Here is a 17,636-nt window from a genome sequence, read left to right on the forward strand (position 1 = left end):
AAACTACTTAAGTGCCCTCAGAGTTTTGGGGTAAAAAGGATTATGGTATTTGATTAATGTGGCTAATATGTTTATGAGACCAAAGAACATGACACAAATGGAAAACTATGGAGGAGTTTAAATAATATTAAATATCTGATATATACTACTGAATATGATACAAATAGTTTTCACAGCTTATTATCATCCGTTGAGCGGCAGAAGTTGAATTTACATCTATTTAAATGTTACATTAGTGCAGCTTATAGATATAAAACAAAAGGGAACCTAAGATGGACTATTGTGGAAGACCACAAGGCAGACTTTGTTGTGAAACGGTCTGCATTCACAAGAGAAATAACAGTAATCATGACTGTTTTCAATAAAGTTTATCTTTATGTTGTTTTCAGAATCTCAACTGTGAATGAAAACTTAGGGGGGAAAAAAAGTTGTACCCAAGGGACCAATGTCTCTTTTTTCAGCCTCACTTTCACTATGTTCATGCAGGCCTCTCCCTGCTTTAATAAATGTAATATGATAACTGGTAATGTCATTGATGCCCTCCCGGCTACAGACTGGTTATGACATCCAATCTGGCCTACACAGATATGAATAAAACCACCAATTTAAATCTTCTTGTGTGTGTGTGTGTGTTTATAAATACATGTATCTACATATACAAAATATATATATATATATATATATATATATATATATATGTATGTGTGTGTGTGTGTGTGTGTGTGTATGTGTGTATAAATATACATATATGTATATACAAGCACACACACAGCTAGGGCCCAAAATCACTTCCAAATCCCACTACCCCACTGCTTTATTGTTGTTGGCCAGTTTTGGGACAGGAAATGGGAAATTGACTTTGCCTGTCCAGAGGCTAGGATTAACGCTACAGAAAAATACATCAGACTAGCTTCTAGCTCAGTCAGCTACAGTCACTGATTAGAAAATAGGAGTGAGTGTTTGTAAGGTGAAACAAGGAGAATAAAAGATAGGAAAGGTTTCTGTTGTGTAAGACAATAAGTGACATCATGTAGGATCACATTCCTCTATGGCCAAGTTTTCTTTTGAGCAGAAAAAGGTCTAGGAATATAAAGAAATGTTCAAACAAAACAATCATATTGAGGATGCATGTGTACTGAAGGAGCTTCATATATACATTCACGTTCACAAAAAGCTCAATCAGCAGAGAAAAAAAAAAACTCCATTGAAATGAGTTTCATGGACACTCCTTTCATAAATAAATGTGGGTCCTTGGCACAACTTTTCAAAATCACAAGGAAAACTTTTTGTCATGATGTGTAGTGATGAAAGGCCATGCTGTGGACATGATTCAAAAACAAAGGGACATTTATGCTAACTCTTTCAAACTTGTAAAGTGGCGATGGTAATTGCACATAATGGATAACATTTACAGCAGTTTAATTTGCAACACCGGACAAGGATGAACCAATAGATGTAAAGTAATTAGACTAGAACGCATGGACAAGACCAGTCGTGTCCTTACAGTACATGATCAAAGCCAGTATGACAAAAGACATAGAAAAAAGGAGGAGAGAAAGTGTGTCAGCTGGTGGTCAGTGAGTAGCACAGTTTCAAGAATAGAGGCTCAAGAGGAGAAGAGACTTTTCTTTGTAAATGGCGACAGCGAGAACAATCATGTTCTGTGTCTTCCATTGACTGCTGGGAACATCCAGTGGAGGAGAGGCTAAACGGTTGAGTGCAAGGCTGAGACAGAGGGCTCCTCTGTGGGCTTGGCATTGGGGTGAGGACCCCTCTTCGCTCTGGAAGCTCTTTTTGAACAGGGGGAGCAGGTTGTCGGCTTGGCTGCTCTTTTCTGGGCAAGGAGAAAGAGGGAGGGAGGACACGCACCACTGGTCATGTACAGAGACCTGGCGTGGGCACCAAGTGATGCCCCACAAACATACGCACACAGGGATGCACACTAAATCACTATCTAAAAAGGTTTGCCAACCTCCCAGATAGCCAGCCAGTCTGGCAGCCAGTCATGCAGCTCCAGACATTTGTCATGACAGGCTAATTCACAGTCAAGAGGTGCTTTAGGTCTCTATCTTTCCAGGCACACACACAAACTAACACACACACACACACACACACACACACACAAACTAACTAACACACACACACACACACACACACTAAAAAGCCACAGAGCACATACACACACAAACTCGTTTTCAAAGCGGTGTGATCACACACTCAAACATTGTTTTAGATGCTGGAATATGATCCAAACATGATGCAGATGAGGATATGGCTCAGTCGTGCCATTGTGTAAAAAATAACAAAAACAGGATAAAACGTAGCTTAGCCATTAGCCACACTACCTGCTTAAGATACTTTTGGTTTTAAAAGTGATCTTTAGATTAATTTGTGTCTTGACTAATTATACTCTTGTGATTTTTAAGTAATTAAGTCATTCAAGAAATAACACAGAAACCTTGGCTATCGTGACATAATACGAACAAAACTTCTACCCTGTGAAGGTCATATGGCTAATATAAAGCTGCTGACCACATTACAAGTGTCCTACCACTGTGTCGTAAAAACCTACTTTTCGAATGGTTTAAAATGTATAATATTAATTATCATCAGGAATTTCATTGTCATTTTTATGGTTATTGTGAAAATGTTTACTAACAAATTACATCACGGCAAATTTGGAAAGACGAACAGTAAGAACATTTTGGGGGAAGAAGCGAGGGGGTTTATGGGAAATCTGTTCTCTGGGTGTGGTTATGAAAGAGGTTTCCTAAGAGCTTTTTTTGTATTTTGTTTATACCAAAAGTACTACACTAACTCATTTCCAATAAAAAAAAAATATAATAATGTAATTGCATTTAAAAAAACTAAATGTACCAAATTTAGAAAACTTCTACTGTCAAAATGTCTGACTGCAAATATTTTGAAGAAATAGAGAGAGGGAGAGGGAGAGTGAGAAGAGAGAGAGAGAGAGAGAGAGCTTATCGGCTGGCTCCAGACGGAGTGCGCGGATCAATGAGCATGCGAGGCCCACAGCGATCAATGCATTTGATAAAGAATTAAAGAAGAGCCACTGTACATGGCTATCAAAGAACCAGGACACGGCCTAATTATGATTCGACGGGTGCGTGCCCATGATAGGGGTCTGTGTGTGAGTGTGTGTTATATGTACATAAATATAAATCTATGTCAGTGTCATATACAGCTGTGTGTATGTGTGAGGGTCTGAATATTAGAGTGTTGTGTGTGTTCTTGTCGGACTAAATGCACGTTGTTTTGGAGAAGGTGTCAATTTTTTTAAGAGAAATTGAAATAGGAACCAGTCTTTTAATCATGCTTTGTTTTTTGTTTATCGTAACAAAAGAAGCCGTAGAAACACAAGAGTGTACATGTAGACGTGTAAGTGTATGTGTGTACAAGCTGATGTTGTCATGTAGATAATTTTGTGAACGTTTGATTTCTGAGGTTCTGTTTAACTGTGGTTTTACATTTGAGTAAACAGTTTGACATGAGTACTGCGTGCTATGTGTGTTACATGTGTGTGTGTTTGTTTAACAGGGGCACTTCCATAGTAGGACAGGTAGAACAGGTATAGAGTGGAGCATGGAGACTACTCAACACAAACACACACAAAAGTCAGAGGAGCTCGTCAGTGTGACAGGCGATGGGAAGGTTTTGCCCTTTAAATAGACAGGATAATTGCTGCTGAAAGAGAGAGAGAAAGAGAGAGGAAGAGAGGCAGAGTGAAAGAGTTGGAGAACATGAGCTGAAAGGAAAACACAGGTATCCTGTACCTGTACGGTATCCTTTACCAGGAAAAAAGGGGAGTTACAGCAGAATAAGCTTGCTCCCTTTTCAAAAAGCAGACTTTGACATAATTGATGTTTAGGTTGAATATGGGCGACAAATTTTCTCACACAAGACTTGCAGCGTTTGAAGGTAGATCTGTCTGGTTTGAAAGTTGTGACTGATACATAACGTGATTTTATCAGAATGCATGTATAACATATTTAAATGGTTGTGCATTTCTAAGATTATAAATACCTTTATGCAAATTTATATTTGACGTCTTATTGAGGGTTAACTTTTTTTTAACTTACTTGTGGCTCCATTTTGACCTCTATAAGTATTCCAGGAACCTTTTTAAGAAACCCCAAAAATGATGATTTTAAATCAGCTGCAGGAACCTTGACATACTGAATTTGCATTAGTGAAGTTCTTTTCGAAGGAGTTTGTTGCACTCAACAGTGTTGACTGGTCAAACACAAAGCTCAAGAAGGCAACATAGACTGCCAAGTCTATCTTTCTTTCTTTTCTGGCAACCACTAATTATTTCAGCATGTAGAGGGGTTGGATAACACTTATTTCATATGAAATTCACATGAAAATATTCTCCATTTTAAAATGTTAATAATGTGAAGACGCTTTAAAAATAAGAAGAGAAGGAAGCCAAGGCAGCATGTGGATGTAAAAAATATTTGGCACTCCGATTTGGTCAAACATTAACACAAGACCTGAAAAAAGCAGACACATGTGTTCATAGTGTGTGTGTGTGTGTGTGTGTGTGTGAAGCTTTTCCCTCTGTTGGCTTGATCATTTCTAGTGATGCAATTGAAATAGCTGTCTTTCTCTTGCTCGTTAACACACACCCCCACACAGACACACTCAATTTAAAGACTCCCTTTGATCTCCTTTCCAACAACTTCAGCCACGACACATAGCCCCACACTCAAACAGAAGCACACACACAGACACACACACTAAACTATTTAGTTTCATTAGGGGCCGATTCTTCAAGAAGAAGTGAGAGAGAGAGAAAAGGAGGAGCGGGGAGGATGAAGGCCAATGTATTGAGTGCATAAGGCTTTATTTGTGTTTCGAAAAAGACATGTTTTTATATTTGCTGCGATGACAGCTTTTCACTAAGGGGCCCTTACAGTGGTTGCAACCGAGGGTGAAAATATTTGCATTAGTTTCATTTTAAATTTTTATTTTGAAATTACAGTATTTGTCAAAGGACAGAGGAATACAACTCCTCACACTCTTCTAGGCACACAAAATGCTTTAGGTTGGCAGTTCAAGCCAAAAATGTGTACTTTAATGTGAGTCCACACTGACATAAACTCTGTTTGTTGTGATATCCTGGCTTCTCTATTGCACCTTTTAAAAGTTGACAAAATTTTCCGTTGTCCCTTTTGTTTTAGCAATAAGTGCAGACAAAGCCTGTTCTAATGTGCCTCAAACAATGGTTTATTTAGACTATTAAAAAACTGGCAATACCTTTGATAAAAGACAGTAAAATCTGAATTGCTTGGCATTTGCACTCACATTCTTTGGAAACATTAAGGAATGCAAAGGTTCAGCCGGAGGGCTTTGTTTTGACAAAAAAGAGAGAAAACGAGGGCATGAATTCAGTCAAGTCAGGATCACAGTTCAGACAGCAGATGGGAGTAGATGACAACACCCACAGGTCACAACTGCAGAGGCCCGAGGAGTCCCCTCAACTCCTGGGAAGAGGAGAGGGAGCGACAGAGGAAGAGGTGGAGGAGGGGAGGAGGCAGAGGTTTGGGTGCTGGTCGGCAAAAATCAAACGGGACCCAATTATAGGAATCACAACGAGTCAGTGAGCAGGGGGAACTCTCTTACCTGGAAAACACCAAGGCATTTGTGTACACTTTAAGCGCATTCCACAAGTACACACTCGCACCCACACACCCACACCCACACCCACACCCACACACACACACACACACACACACACACACACACACACACAGAGGTGAAGAATAGAATCACACACGCAGGAGAATAAACTTGTGCAGCTTCATGCACACAACACAAATGCACAGACTTCTCCCAAACCTAGTGTGTATGCTGATAATTAGCCTGGCCAGGCCGGTGTGAAATTACTGTTCTCATCTGCTAATGGATGAGGAGACCTGGAGCGAACAGACGCAGACACACACATGCACACACTCCCTTCGCCATCGAAATAATAAAAGTGAGACAGACTGAAAGTGTACAAGACAGACTAACACAATTTTGCATATAATGAAAGAATAAAGTCCTTGCACTAGATATTCTTTTAGGAAAGTTCATTATTTTAACATGTGGCTGCAGGACTTCTAGGGGCTGGTGACATTACACCATTACGAGGCATCTGCATGGTGAAGGACTTCTGGTATATAAAGGTTTAGCTATGAAGAGCAGGAGGAGGTGGTGGGTGTAGTGGGCTCTAAAACTATTATTAGTACTGCTTGTCTATCATAGAACACGGGGAGTACATGACTGGGAATAAATGAGAGGAAAAAGACGGATAAATGAAGAGAAAGAGAGTGAAGGAGAACGTGAGTGAGAAGACAGGGAGGAAGAGAAAGTAAAAAGTGAACCTGTGACCTTAGATCAAAGAACTGGTCACCGTGGGCTACAATTAGGGATGGCAGGAGGGAGAGCATAGGTCAAGAGAACAGGGCTACACACGCATACGCGCACACGCACACACACACACACACACACACACACACACACACACACACACACACACACACACACACACACACACACACACACACACACACACAGACATCAAACAAGTAACCAACATGTTGTTCTGTATTGAACTACATTCATGTTGAAGGCACAGTCACTGTAGCTGTGGACGTGTACGTACTAGGAGTGTAACTGTATATGTATTCATCCTAACCCATCATGGTTTGGTGCATGTAGTCATACCAAGAATATATCTGAGTGGAGAAAAAAGGCAGTCACACATGGTAACAAACAAAGAAGGAGAAGAAGCAGACAAAACAAAACACACACATTACAAGAATAATAAAGCAAGTTGACACGGCAGAGCTAGAAGACCAGTCTGTATCTTTAAATCAGTTATAAAGTATGTCACTGGAAATGCTTCAAACATGGCCATGAATATTAGACAGCAACACCCAGAGGTGCCATACTTTGGAGTCAAGCAAATGAAAACGGGTGTGCCAACAACTTATTCCCGCTCTTATTAAAAAGCCTCTGGATGTGAAAGCAGATAAGGTGATAAAGCTAGTTGCTTGTACATTTTAACGGCTTTGAGGACGTGGCCTCAAGTATTTATGAAAAGTGTTGGGCTCAAGCTTCGTTACAATGTCCTATCCTGTGCGTACATGAGCCAGTCCCTGGTCTCCCTTTTTTCCCCTTATGAGCAGTGATTGAGCATGAAGTGTCCACTGCACACACATCAGCACTAACAACAGGCGAATGGACCTTTCCCTGCTGAATAAAATCCCACAGTGACTGCAAACTTCATCAACTTGGAGTAATCAATATCAGTCAATCAATCAATCTTATTTGCACATAGCCAATTCATAACAAATGTTAGGTCAAGACACTTTACAAAAAGAGCAGGTCTAGACCGTAGTCTTTGTTACTCTTTATCACGCACCGTCACCTTCATTAATATGATACACTGCTCATACAAGCACAAATCTTATTGTGTCTTACATTTGACATTTTATTTATTTAATATTATCAGATCAGAGGATGTTCAGTCTTGCTTTACATTTTCATAATTTTGGTAACTGTTAATTTAATGTTTAACAAACTAGAGGCTGTAGCAACTATTGCAGATAGTTCCAGTCAACACTGTGCAGAAAAAAAACCCTCTAACTTAAGCTTCTGTCAGTTCAAAATAAACTGTAGTACCAGACCGTGACCGCAAAATCGAAGTATTAACCAAACTGTGACTTCTGTGGACTGTTACACCCCTCGTAAGGAAGTATGTATACTAATTCAATTTCATTTCAATCACCTCGTACAGACATACAACTGTTGTCAATATTTCTGGTGCTACTTACGCATTCATACGTCAGTTTGTATGTGCATCTGATTTATCACAGAGGACAAAGGCCTACCTTTTTTTTTTCTTCATCAAAACAAAAACAATCAAAGAAAACTTCTAGTCCTGTCTTGAAATGTAAAAGAAAGATGAGAAATACGAGTTCAATTATTATCCGTAGTCCTCCACCAAAACTGTTGTACCAGACTTTGATAGAGGTTTACTATACTACTTATTTACTTTATACAAACACTAAGTATAAAGTACTCTGACCCAGAGTAAAACTGTAGTGGCTTGTGTCAGCGGGGAAGGCAAGAGGTTGAAGAATTATCTTTGCAGTGGGAGCAGACCCTGTTCGTGATTCCAGCTTTTCATTTTACTCTTACGGAGTTCCAGAAAGTGTTCAAAAAAACATTTACATACGTTTTTTTTATATGCCGTATACATATTTATATATCTTGTGATTATTTTGATGAACAATTATTTTTTTAATACATTTTTGAATGGCTGATTAAACATTTCTGGCACTAAAGAGAAATGTGCAGCCACAAAGAACTCACATGTTCTACAGGTTTGATTAAGATATGTTTCAAGTTAACACATGTATACTTACTATAACAAATGAACTGATTGGTCATTTGTCCTCTGAACCCCCAAAACATCTAATGTAGCCCCCTCCTCTCCCTCTGCACAAATCATTGTGCTGCCCCCACATTAGCCGTTTCCCTGGAAGAATGAAGGCTGCTTTAATTGAATTAAATTATACCTTATGCATGCTAAACCGCAAAGCACCTACTTAGACGGATGGAGAGTTAAATGGGAAAAGCTTGGGCCTCTTCAGCTGATAACATAGACACATACACACACACACACTAATCAAAACAAGACATCAAGTAATCTAATCTGAATCACTAACAATTATCAGCACACTGGCCTCAAGGCCAGTCGTATTCCTTTGATCAATGTTTTCTATTAAAAAAAGTGTAAACAATTCAATATCGCTCGCCCCTCCTCCTTTCCCTCCTGCGCTTATTCATGTGGGGGATGTGTGTGGGGGATGAGTGTGTATTTATGTGTGTTTGTAAAGGGGTTATTAACCAATTGTCCTTGGAAATGAGTAAGGAAATCAGAGGAAGAGGGAGCAAGAAAGAGCTGAGTGTAGGCATGGCTTCTTTAAGGAGCTAATCTATGTGAAGTCAGCCATCTTCCCGCACAACAAGGCAGGGAAGAGGACCTTTTTTTGTCACCAAGGAAATATATCGCCACTGCAACAGCTTTGAAAGAACTCTTTTAATTTGCTTTCGTCCTCTGAAGACTTTTAACACCACTAGTCCTTGGAAGTTCCTCATTTATTCCTGCAGATTATGCCGAAATGGTTATTCCTGCACACAGGCACAAACGCACACATTTGCCTGCCACTGACAACACACTTATTTATGCACAAACGCACACAAACACACTCTTTAAAACCATCTAATTCAAGGGCATATATCTCTTTAAGAATTCAGGCAGAAAAAGCAGGGGCATGCAGCTGCTGCCTTTTAGATATTTCATTACCAAAGGGTATTTATTTCATTTTACCCTCAAATCCTTTGTCGTCCGATTCTCAGAAGGCCATATTTTTCTCTTACCACCCTTTCCTTTCTCGTCACTGAGGATTTGACCACAGTGCATTCCCAGGGTAAGTCCTGGTCCATCGGTGTGCCCCCCTCCCTTCCAGTATATTATATTCAGTGGAGCGTGCTGGGTTCAGAGCTGCCAATTTCACTCGCGTCCTCTCTGGTCTAGTTTGCTTTGGTACAGCGATTCTCATCCCTCCTTTTTTTTTAACCACAAATGTACTTTTGCTGACAGGTGTTTGTGTACAACATTTACTCAATGTTCAGGGGGAAATTGAGGGGGCAACAAATTAGGTCGGAATGTCATAAAAATTGTGCAGTCTTAAGATGACCAAGAAGAGAGACTGGACGAGACAGAAGAGAGAGCGAAGGAGCACATCCACTTTTTTCTTACCGACATGTTTGGGTTGCGACGCTCAGCAGTCCATAAGAGAGTCAGAGAAGAAGTTAATAAGGAAAAGTCTCAAAGCCTTTTTATAAAGTGTTCAACAAAGTGGACTGCCAGAGGATGAGACAGTCTGGACAGGCTTTTCCAGCATGTTGCAAGTGTAGTGAGCAGAGAACTGTGGAAGTGACATGAAGGGGCTGAAGAGGCTGCTGGTCACTCTATTAGCTGTTTCGGCACACTGAGTGCATGCTGTACGACACTCCACTGCATGGTATAGCAAGGAGGCAGGAACAGACAACCCAAACTCACTTACTACACACAGGAGAGGTCAGACAGACCTGCCCCTTTCTCAGAAACCTGCAGACCCAGACTGACACAAACTGAGTCTTCCTCTGCTGTGATAACAGCCACTTTTCTTGTTTTGAAATAACCACAGATCTGACCTCCTCGACAGTATCACAGTGAGCAATGTCAACAGTTTCAGCCTTGGAAAAAGCACACACACACACAGACACACAGACACACAGACACACACACACACACACACACACACACACACACACACAGCACACACAGCACACACAGCACACAGCACACACAGCACACACAGCACACTTTGACTTACATCGCAGACAGTTGTGGCTCTGTTTGATGCACTGACAGCTGAGTTTGGGATGTTTTTGTTTCCGGCCTTCATTGCAGCATCTCTGCGAGCCTGCTCCAGGAGCAGTCGGGCTCTCTCTTTCAGCTCCTCTTGACGAGACAGCACCTTCTGTGTGTAACAATAGAGACAGAGTGTGAAGACATGAAACAATGCTAATGACAAGAAACAAGGGCTCTCTCACAATGTGCATATACAAGAATATTATTTCAACGCGTTTAGTTTCTTACTGGCTAAAAACTTTTACTCACCTTCTCTGCAGTGACGCTTGATACAGTGGCAGGTGTTGGCTCCTTTACAACAGAAAAATACAATATTTTTACTACAGGTGCAGTCACAGCTTTCAAAACAAATTTGTATCATTTGCAGTCACGATGCTTTCCCTAATATGCCTAAACAAATGAATTTACTGACCTTGTGGAAATAATTAAGAGGCATGCCTCAAAAATCTATACTGGATTATTTACTGAGAGTAGCAATCTTTCGTACAAACAGCTTTACCATTTCATCCTTGTACAGTAAACAGATAAAACAGAATGAATAAAAACGGCCGAGGGTATACACCCTATGATATGCAGGGCCTGCACCTGGGCATTAAAGGGCCAGCCTACAGCTGGGCTCACAGCCCTGTTTGGGTCCAGCAGTGTGGAGAGCATGACGGCTTTGACAAGAAAAGCAAAACACACATACCTAGCTTAGAGTTTTATCTGCAAGGTAATCCAGGCTGTATTGTAATGGGGTGCAAACAGGGCAAACAGAGCTTTTACATTTGGCTTAAACAGAATACCATAACAACCCAGCTGTTTATAACACTGAAACATATTTATCCTTTCAACAAGTCTAATCTGACCCGGGTGCAGGCGAGGATGAATCCCACAAACTAGATATAAGCAGATCAAAATGGGGTGTCATAGCTGTCATAACCCCCCTGCCGCCCCAGCGTCTGCCCCGTGACCTTTCGACTTGTAAACAGGAAGCGGTAATCTGGGGTTAACCGACGCAGGCAGGAATGTATTCAATGTGTGTGACAGTGTGTACACACACATACAGGTGTGAGCCAGTGCGTGTGTGAGACGAGATGAGGTGTTCTGTGCGCAAAGCGTCGCCACGCCTGAGCAGTCACGGCACCAACTGCCATCAACTGAGGGGATGAGAAATATAATGAAAAATATAATGAAATGTCAAAGCAGGGGGTTCTCCTGGGTGCCTTCCATAGTCGCCACATGTTAAGGGCCTGGCCTCAATGCGTCTTGGTCTCGACAACGAGACAGGTCGACGACAACATCTAATGCAGAACGGGAGAATTTCAGTACGGTCATCTCTGCAATGGCATCAATGAGGTTGGGATTTATAGCTTAGCAAGTGCCAGGAAGGGATGAATGTTCACTGCATCCTCTGTCTTATGACTGATGTAGCCGTGAAAATTTAAATCAAAGCCACAATGCAAGGATAAAAACCTGAACGATTCATTTAGGGGCCAGCCAGGAACCTGCAGGTAAATGCTGTCAAATGTTAATGCCTGACATAAGTAGAAAGATGGAAATAAATCTTCATCATACAGACAGAGCAAGACGTTGTTTAAGGTTTAGGATTTATAATTAGCTGTGAGACAGTTTAAAGAAGATGTTAGGCTGGCGTCTTATTGGTTTGCCTTGCTTCGTTCAGTTGTCCCCCTGTCAGATTTGGAATAGATTGTAAGATTCAAACGGCTCATTTTAAAGGCATCTGGTTCTGGCCAATTATATAAATAAATAAATATGGAGTCAGTTTTCAACATCAGGTCTGAAGCTGGGCCTTCTGGCAGTGCCAAAGTTAAGATCTAAATCTAAAGGTGAGCATCTTTATGCTATCTCTCAGCTTGGAATGATCAGCCCGAGGAGAAAAAAAGCTGGTTGAAATAGTGACTTTAGTATCCACTTCTTAAATGCATTTTATATTCAGTCTTTTATTCGTTTGAATCTTTTTTTAATGTATTCAGTAGTTTAAATATCTTTAAAAAAAAATTATCTTCCTTACATATGACGGTATTAATATGTTCTCATCAGTCTTACTCCTGCTGTGTTTTTTCATTTTCAATCTGTATATTCTTTCATTTATTTAATTTTGGCCTTGTTGTTTTAGTTTCTGTCATTATAAAGCAATAGTTATAGCAATTTTATTTATATAGCACATTTCATTGCAGATAAGCTCAATGTGCTTTACATTGAGGTTAAAAACAAAATCAATAAACAGCATAAAAAAAGAAGAAAGGATGACCACAAGAGTGATCATATATACACACAAACATACATACAAAAAAAAGTAACTATTCGTTTGCTTTGGAGAGGTTTTGAATTTAGTTTTAAAAGTAGACATAGTAGTGATGGACCTCAGGTCAGCAGGTAGCGTGCAGGTACATGACTGTCTAAGAAGGAAAATTAAGAGTGAATGTGCTTCTATCACTGAAAATAGTGGAGTGGTAATTTGATTGTCTTTAATCAAAAGTAGTATTTAATCGGACCTCAGAAAAAAGAAAATCTTATTTGCAGACTTTAAAGAGCAAAAGAAAATAATGGAGCATTTTTGACAAAAAAAAAAAATAGCGCTTTGACAAAGAAGACCTCCCTCCCCTCTGCCTTCTTGTAAACAAATGTCCACAAAAGATTTATTAGATGGGTAGATTGTAGGAGTTATTTATTCCTTAGGAGTTATGTATTTCTCAGGAACTGGTCACTTCACATGTATTTCAATGTTCAGTTTGGATTTACAATAAGAATGTGTTTTTGACTGGTTGCTTACCTGTTTAGGAGGCGTGTCTGTGTGGTTGACAGCGGGGGAGCTGGTGTCTGAGGCGGGCTCAGATTCTGAATGACGCAGGCTGGCCCTTTTCTTCTTAATGAGGTCTGCATCCCTGTTATAGGAGAATCCTAGTTTCTGATGGGGTGGAGAGGAAGAGGAGGAGGGAGGAGGAAAAGGGGGGCCCTCTCCTGGTTGGGGACCCTGGTTCAGTACTTCCTTCCCTTCTTTCCTCTCCCACCTCCTCCTTTTGGTGTCTCTCCTTCTCCATCTCTCTCTCTACCCTCTGCGGTAACTCGCTAAGGTCCAAAGTGTTGGCTTTGAACAGATTCCCCCTGTCCTCAGAACTTGTCTGTGTCATGTGTGACGAGTTTGTTGCTGTGGCTGCTAATGCTGTTCGTGGTGACGAGACAGGAGGGGGGGAATGTAAAGGCCCTGCTGCTGGCAAGCTCACGGCTCCTATCTCAGCCTTCCAACCCGAACCCATCGCCTCCTCCTCTTCAGCCGCTTTAGTGCCGTTAGACTCAGCACCAGCAGAGGCAACAGGCTGAGAGTCAGCCTGGCGATGTTGCACGTCGTTCAGTTCAGCATAGAACTTGTCTTGGTCTATGGAGGCATTTGTATCCGTCTCAAAGTCGCCCACCTTGTAGGTGCTGCGACTGCTGTTGGCCTCGATTTGCACCACGTTGAGCTCCTCCCCGGAGAAGTGGGCCCGGATCTGGTACAGGTAGGTCATCACTGTTAGCTTGTCAGGAATGGCCAGCAGCACCATGTCTGATGGTTCCAGGAGACGGGAGATACCAAGGCTCGCAAAGCCATCGTATGCCTGCCAAAATAAATTAAAAAAACACACATAAGTACTAAAACTTTTAACTACACATTCACACACCACAGAAGAGGATTTCATGGTACAAATATATTGCAGTAGAACAAAACACTGGGAAAACAAACCAGGGGGGAAAAACAATTTCACATTTTGAATAAAGGAAAAATTGGGCTCCGTTACAACAATGCTTAGGAGGGATGGAACTCAATTGTCTGGTTTCTTTCAAGACATGATTCATATTTGTTGCAATCCAAGCGTGATCCATATTTGTATGTGATCATTTTTCTATGTGTGCAAGAGACACCTTTGGTATGGTACACCTTACAGCAGGTAAGGTACCACACATAGCTTACCATGCCAGGTACAGTATACCTTTGGTATGGCTGCTGACAGGTCATGTCAGGGATGGTTGTCCCCGATGAGAGACGCAGATACCCCAAGACAGAGCGCTTAATCCCAAACTATGTGTGTGCATGTGTCCTTATCGCTACCCTGCATCAACCTGCCCACGCTCTCCGTCACGCGTGTAATTGGTCTGATTAGAGTCTGATGAGAAAATACAGGTTTGATTATCAAGCGACACCCGAAACCCAATCCCCCATCACCAGATAGACTGAGACAAGGAGACAGAGAGAGAGAGGGAAGGGATGAAAACCATTATCGCAGCCAATGACAGGTAAATAAATAGATTAACAACACACACGCAGACACTACCTCCCCTTTTACACACACACACACACACACACACACACACACAACCTCCCCATCTATCTCTCGCAGGTATCAGAGCTTGTATCTAGCCTGCTTGATAGTGTTGATCTAATTCCAACCTGTTGCAGCGTTCGTTTGTTTCACTGCCTCCGCAGATCTCACCAGTCTATCAATATCTCCCTCTTTTTTTTTTTGGCTCCCTCTCTGACATCCACACCCTCTCACTGTGTTTTACAACCTTTATTTACTGTGGGGATTGTTCTGAAGAGTCTGCTAACACCTTTTCAGCCATGTCCTGCTCCAACAAAACTCCTCCTCTGTCCTCACTCTCTCTACTTATGCCTAGATTTATTAATCCTGAAAAGAGGTCTATTCTTATTTAACAGTCAATGTCTCTGAGTGATGGCACTTCATCTTTAACGATGGACTGAGTGGTTCATTTAAGGGTTCCACTACTTTAGATCTACCAAAGCTCACACTCTACTGTCTGATTGTCAAGCACGACCAGAGTGCTCACACTGTGCATGATAAACTTGCGATGGAGCATGGGGAATTGTCAATAAAGTTTCTGTTAAAAACTCCCACTGATGGGGCGCTGGTGGTGCAGTGGTGTGTGCGCCACATATACGGAGGCTATGGTGGGTGACCCAGGTTTGTGTACAACCTGTGGCTCCTTTCCCTGTGTCTTTCCCAACTAACTCTCTCCCTGATTTCTGACCTATCGCTCCAATAAAGGCCCAAAAAGCCTGAAAATAAAACTAGAAATAATCAATTAAAAAAACTCCTACTGACCAGAGTTGAAGTCAGATCTATTTTTGTGCATTTTAATTATATCAAACGCAAGGCTTGAATATAAACACCATCAAAAAACTCTATTACTCTCTCAGATGAACACACACACTCAGCATCACCAACAACCACAAGCTAACTATCGAGCAAAATTTGAATCAAAAATTGATTCCCTGGAGACTGGAGGTCCACAGCAGTTTCCTGCCAACGTTTCTCTCCACCATACCTTATTTGATAGGAGGGGGAAGTCACATCAAACAGGCATGCCTGCTGTTGCCATGGTGCTTTCATACACTGTATCCCAGTTTTGCTAACACAATCAGGGAATATGCCATGAAGTTGGGGAATCAGCAAAAGACTCTCACTATGTGTGTGTATGCAGTCATATGACCAAAATTTCAAACATGCTAGAAATTCATCAAACAGGTCGGGAGCAGTGGATCGGGCTGTGATCGCTATTCGTGTTTTTTTTTTTTTTTTTTTTATCACAACACATTAAACTATGCAAGATCGGAATTGGCAGTCTTAAATCACACAGTGTATCCCTGACTCAAAAACTAGAAGATATGGACTGTTGGTACCGGGTTTAGAACAATATTAAACAATGTTTATTATGATTTGATCTTCCACCATTATGTCTGAACAAGTCAAAATGGACATGCAACAAACTTTATCCTACCGTCCCCCAGCACAAAGTCTATGTGATGTCAGATTGAGCTAAATTGTGAAAGTATGTTAACTGTCCGGACTAAATCAAAGAATTTATATTCATTGTTATTGATGTTTAGTCTCAATACAAGACAAAATAAAGTTATATGGATGAAATTCCAGTTATCCAAAAGCAATTTGGCCTCCTTCATCAGGATAGGATGTGTATCTATTTCGGATGTGTGTTTATAATCTGGCACCTGGAGGTCAGAGCAAATTATGAAAAAACCGACATAGGGTTGGGTCTCTGTGGCTACAAACACTGCCACACACTTCTGGTGGAGTCTTTTCAAGTAGTTAATCTTATTCCTTCAACTGTTTTTGTTTCCATGACAGAAAGAGACAACTGGTGACACACAATCAGAAAGGCGATACACAGAGAACAAGACAGTGGTTTAACTGAGAGATGTTTCTCAATTTACAATCAATTATGATGTCTTTTGTTAGAAGTCGCTTTCACTCTCACTTCTTTTGTGCTTTTCAAATGATGGAAACTAGGTGTTTGTGCTTGCAGAGACGAGGCAAGAAGAAAGAACTGACGTCCAGAAAAAGAAAAGAGAGAACAGAGAGGAGTTTGCCTTTACAGCAGGCCTGTTTTAAGTTTCCCCCTCCTTCCCCTGGCCGAAAGGGAGTGTGAAAGAAAAGAGAAATTGAGAAAAGAAAGAGAAAGAATATGGGGAATAAGAGGGCCTGATTGGGTTTCTAACAAGTATTCAGGGGAGCAAAGTGTGCTTGCATTGTTCCCTTCTCACCCAGGGTAGGCTGTGAAAGAGAGCGACAACTTTGCTGCTCAATAGGGACAGAATGAAAGAATGAAAGAGAAAAGAGTGAGAGTGGGAAAACGTGAAAGCTGCATGAGGAGGAGGAGGAGGAGAGAAAGGAGGGAAGCTCTCGAGCTTGGATTTGTTTCATGGTTGATGTACGTCTTGACATTTGCTACAGTATTGTTGACCTCAGAGTCATGATTTATTTTTTCTACATGTTCTCTTATAGCTTGTCGAGTGCCGGTGATGTCATTCTGATGAGACACTGATGACAACTGAGGCAAGACCTGTTGCTTGAAGGTGAATCACACAGTATGTGCCGCTCAGGTAAGAGATTAGGTCGTCTTTGGTTATGTAATCTATCGTTTACTAACCACAGAAAAAAACTTGAATCTAACTTAAATATAAAAAAAGAAAACCAATGGAGCTCAAGGGCACAGGGAAGGAAGAAATATAACTCGACAAAGATAAACTTGGTATTATAATCCGAGTCATTTTTGATTGTTTTCATTGATATATTGATTGTTATAATTCATAAATATGTATCCTTTTTTATTACGGGTCAGTTAA

The 17,636-nt window shown here is 41.0% G+C and overlaps 1 protein-coding gene across 1 annotated transcript in view; it reads right to left on the bottom strand.

Moving 5' to 3' along the window:
* ehbp1 (EH domain binding protein 1) overlaps nt 1-17,636 on the bottom strand; it is a 146,707-nt gene that overhangs the window by 51,222 nt on the left and 77,849 nt on the right. The window contains 4 exon segments of the mRNA XM_061040269.1: nt 10,458-10,604; nt 10,745-10,786; nt 13,272-13,461; nt 13,463-14,094. Coding sequence (XP_060896252.1) covers nt 10,458-10,604; nt 10,745-10,786; nt 13,272-13,461; nt 13,463-14,094 — 1,011 coding nt within the window.

This window comes from Labrus mixtus, chromosome 6 (assembly GCF_963584025.1).
Source record: "Labrus mixtus chromosome 6, fLabMix1.1, whole genome shotgun sequence".
NCBI classification, from domain to species: Eukaryota; Metazoa; Chordata; class Actinopteri; order Labriformes; family Labridae; genus Labrus; species Labrus mixtus.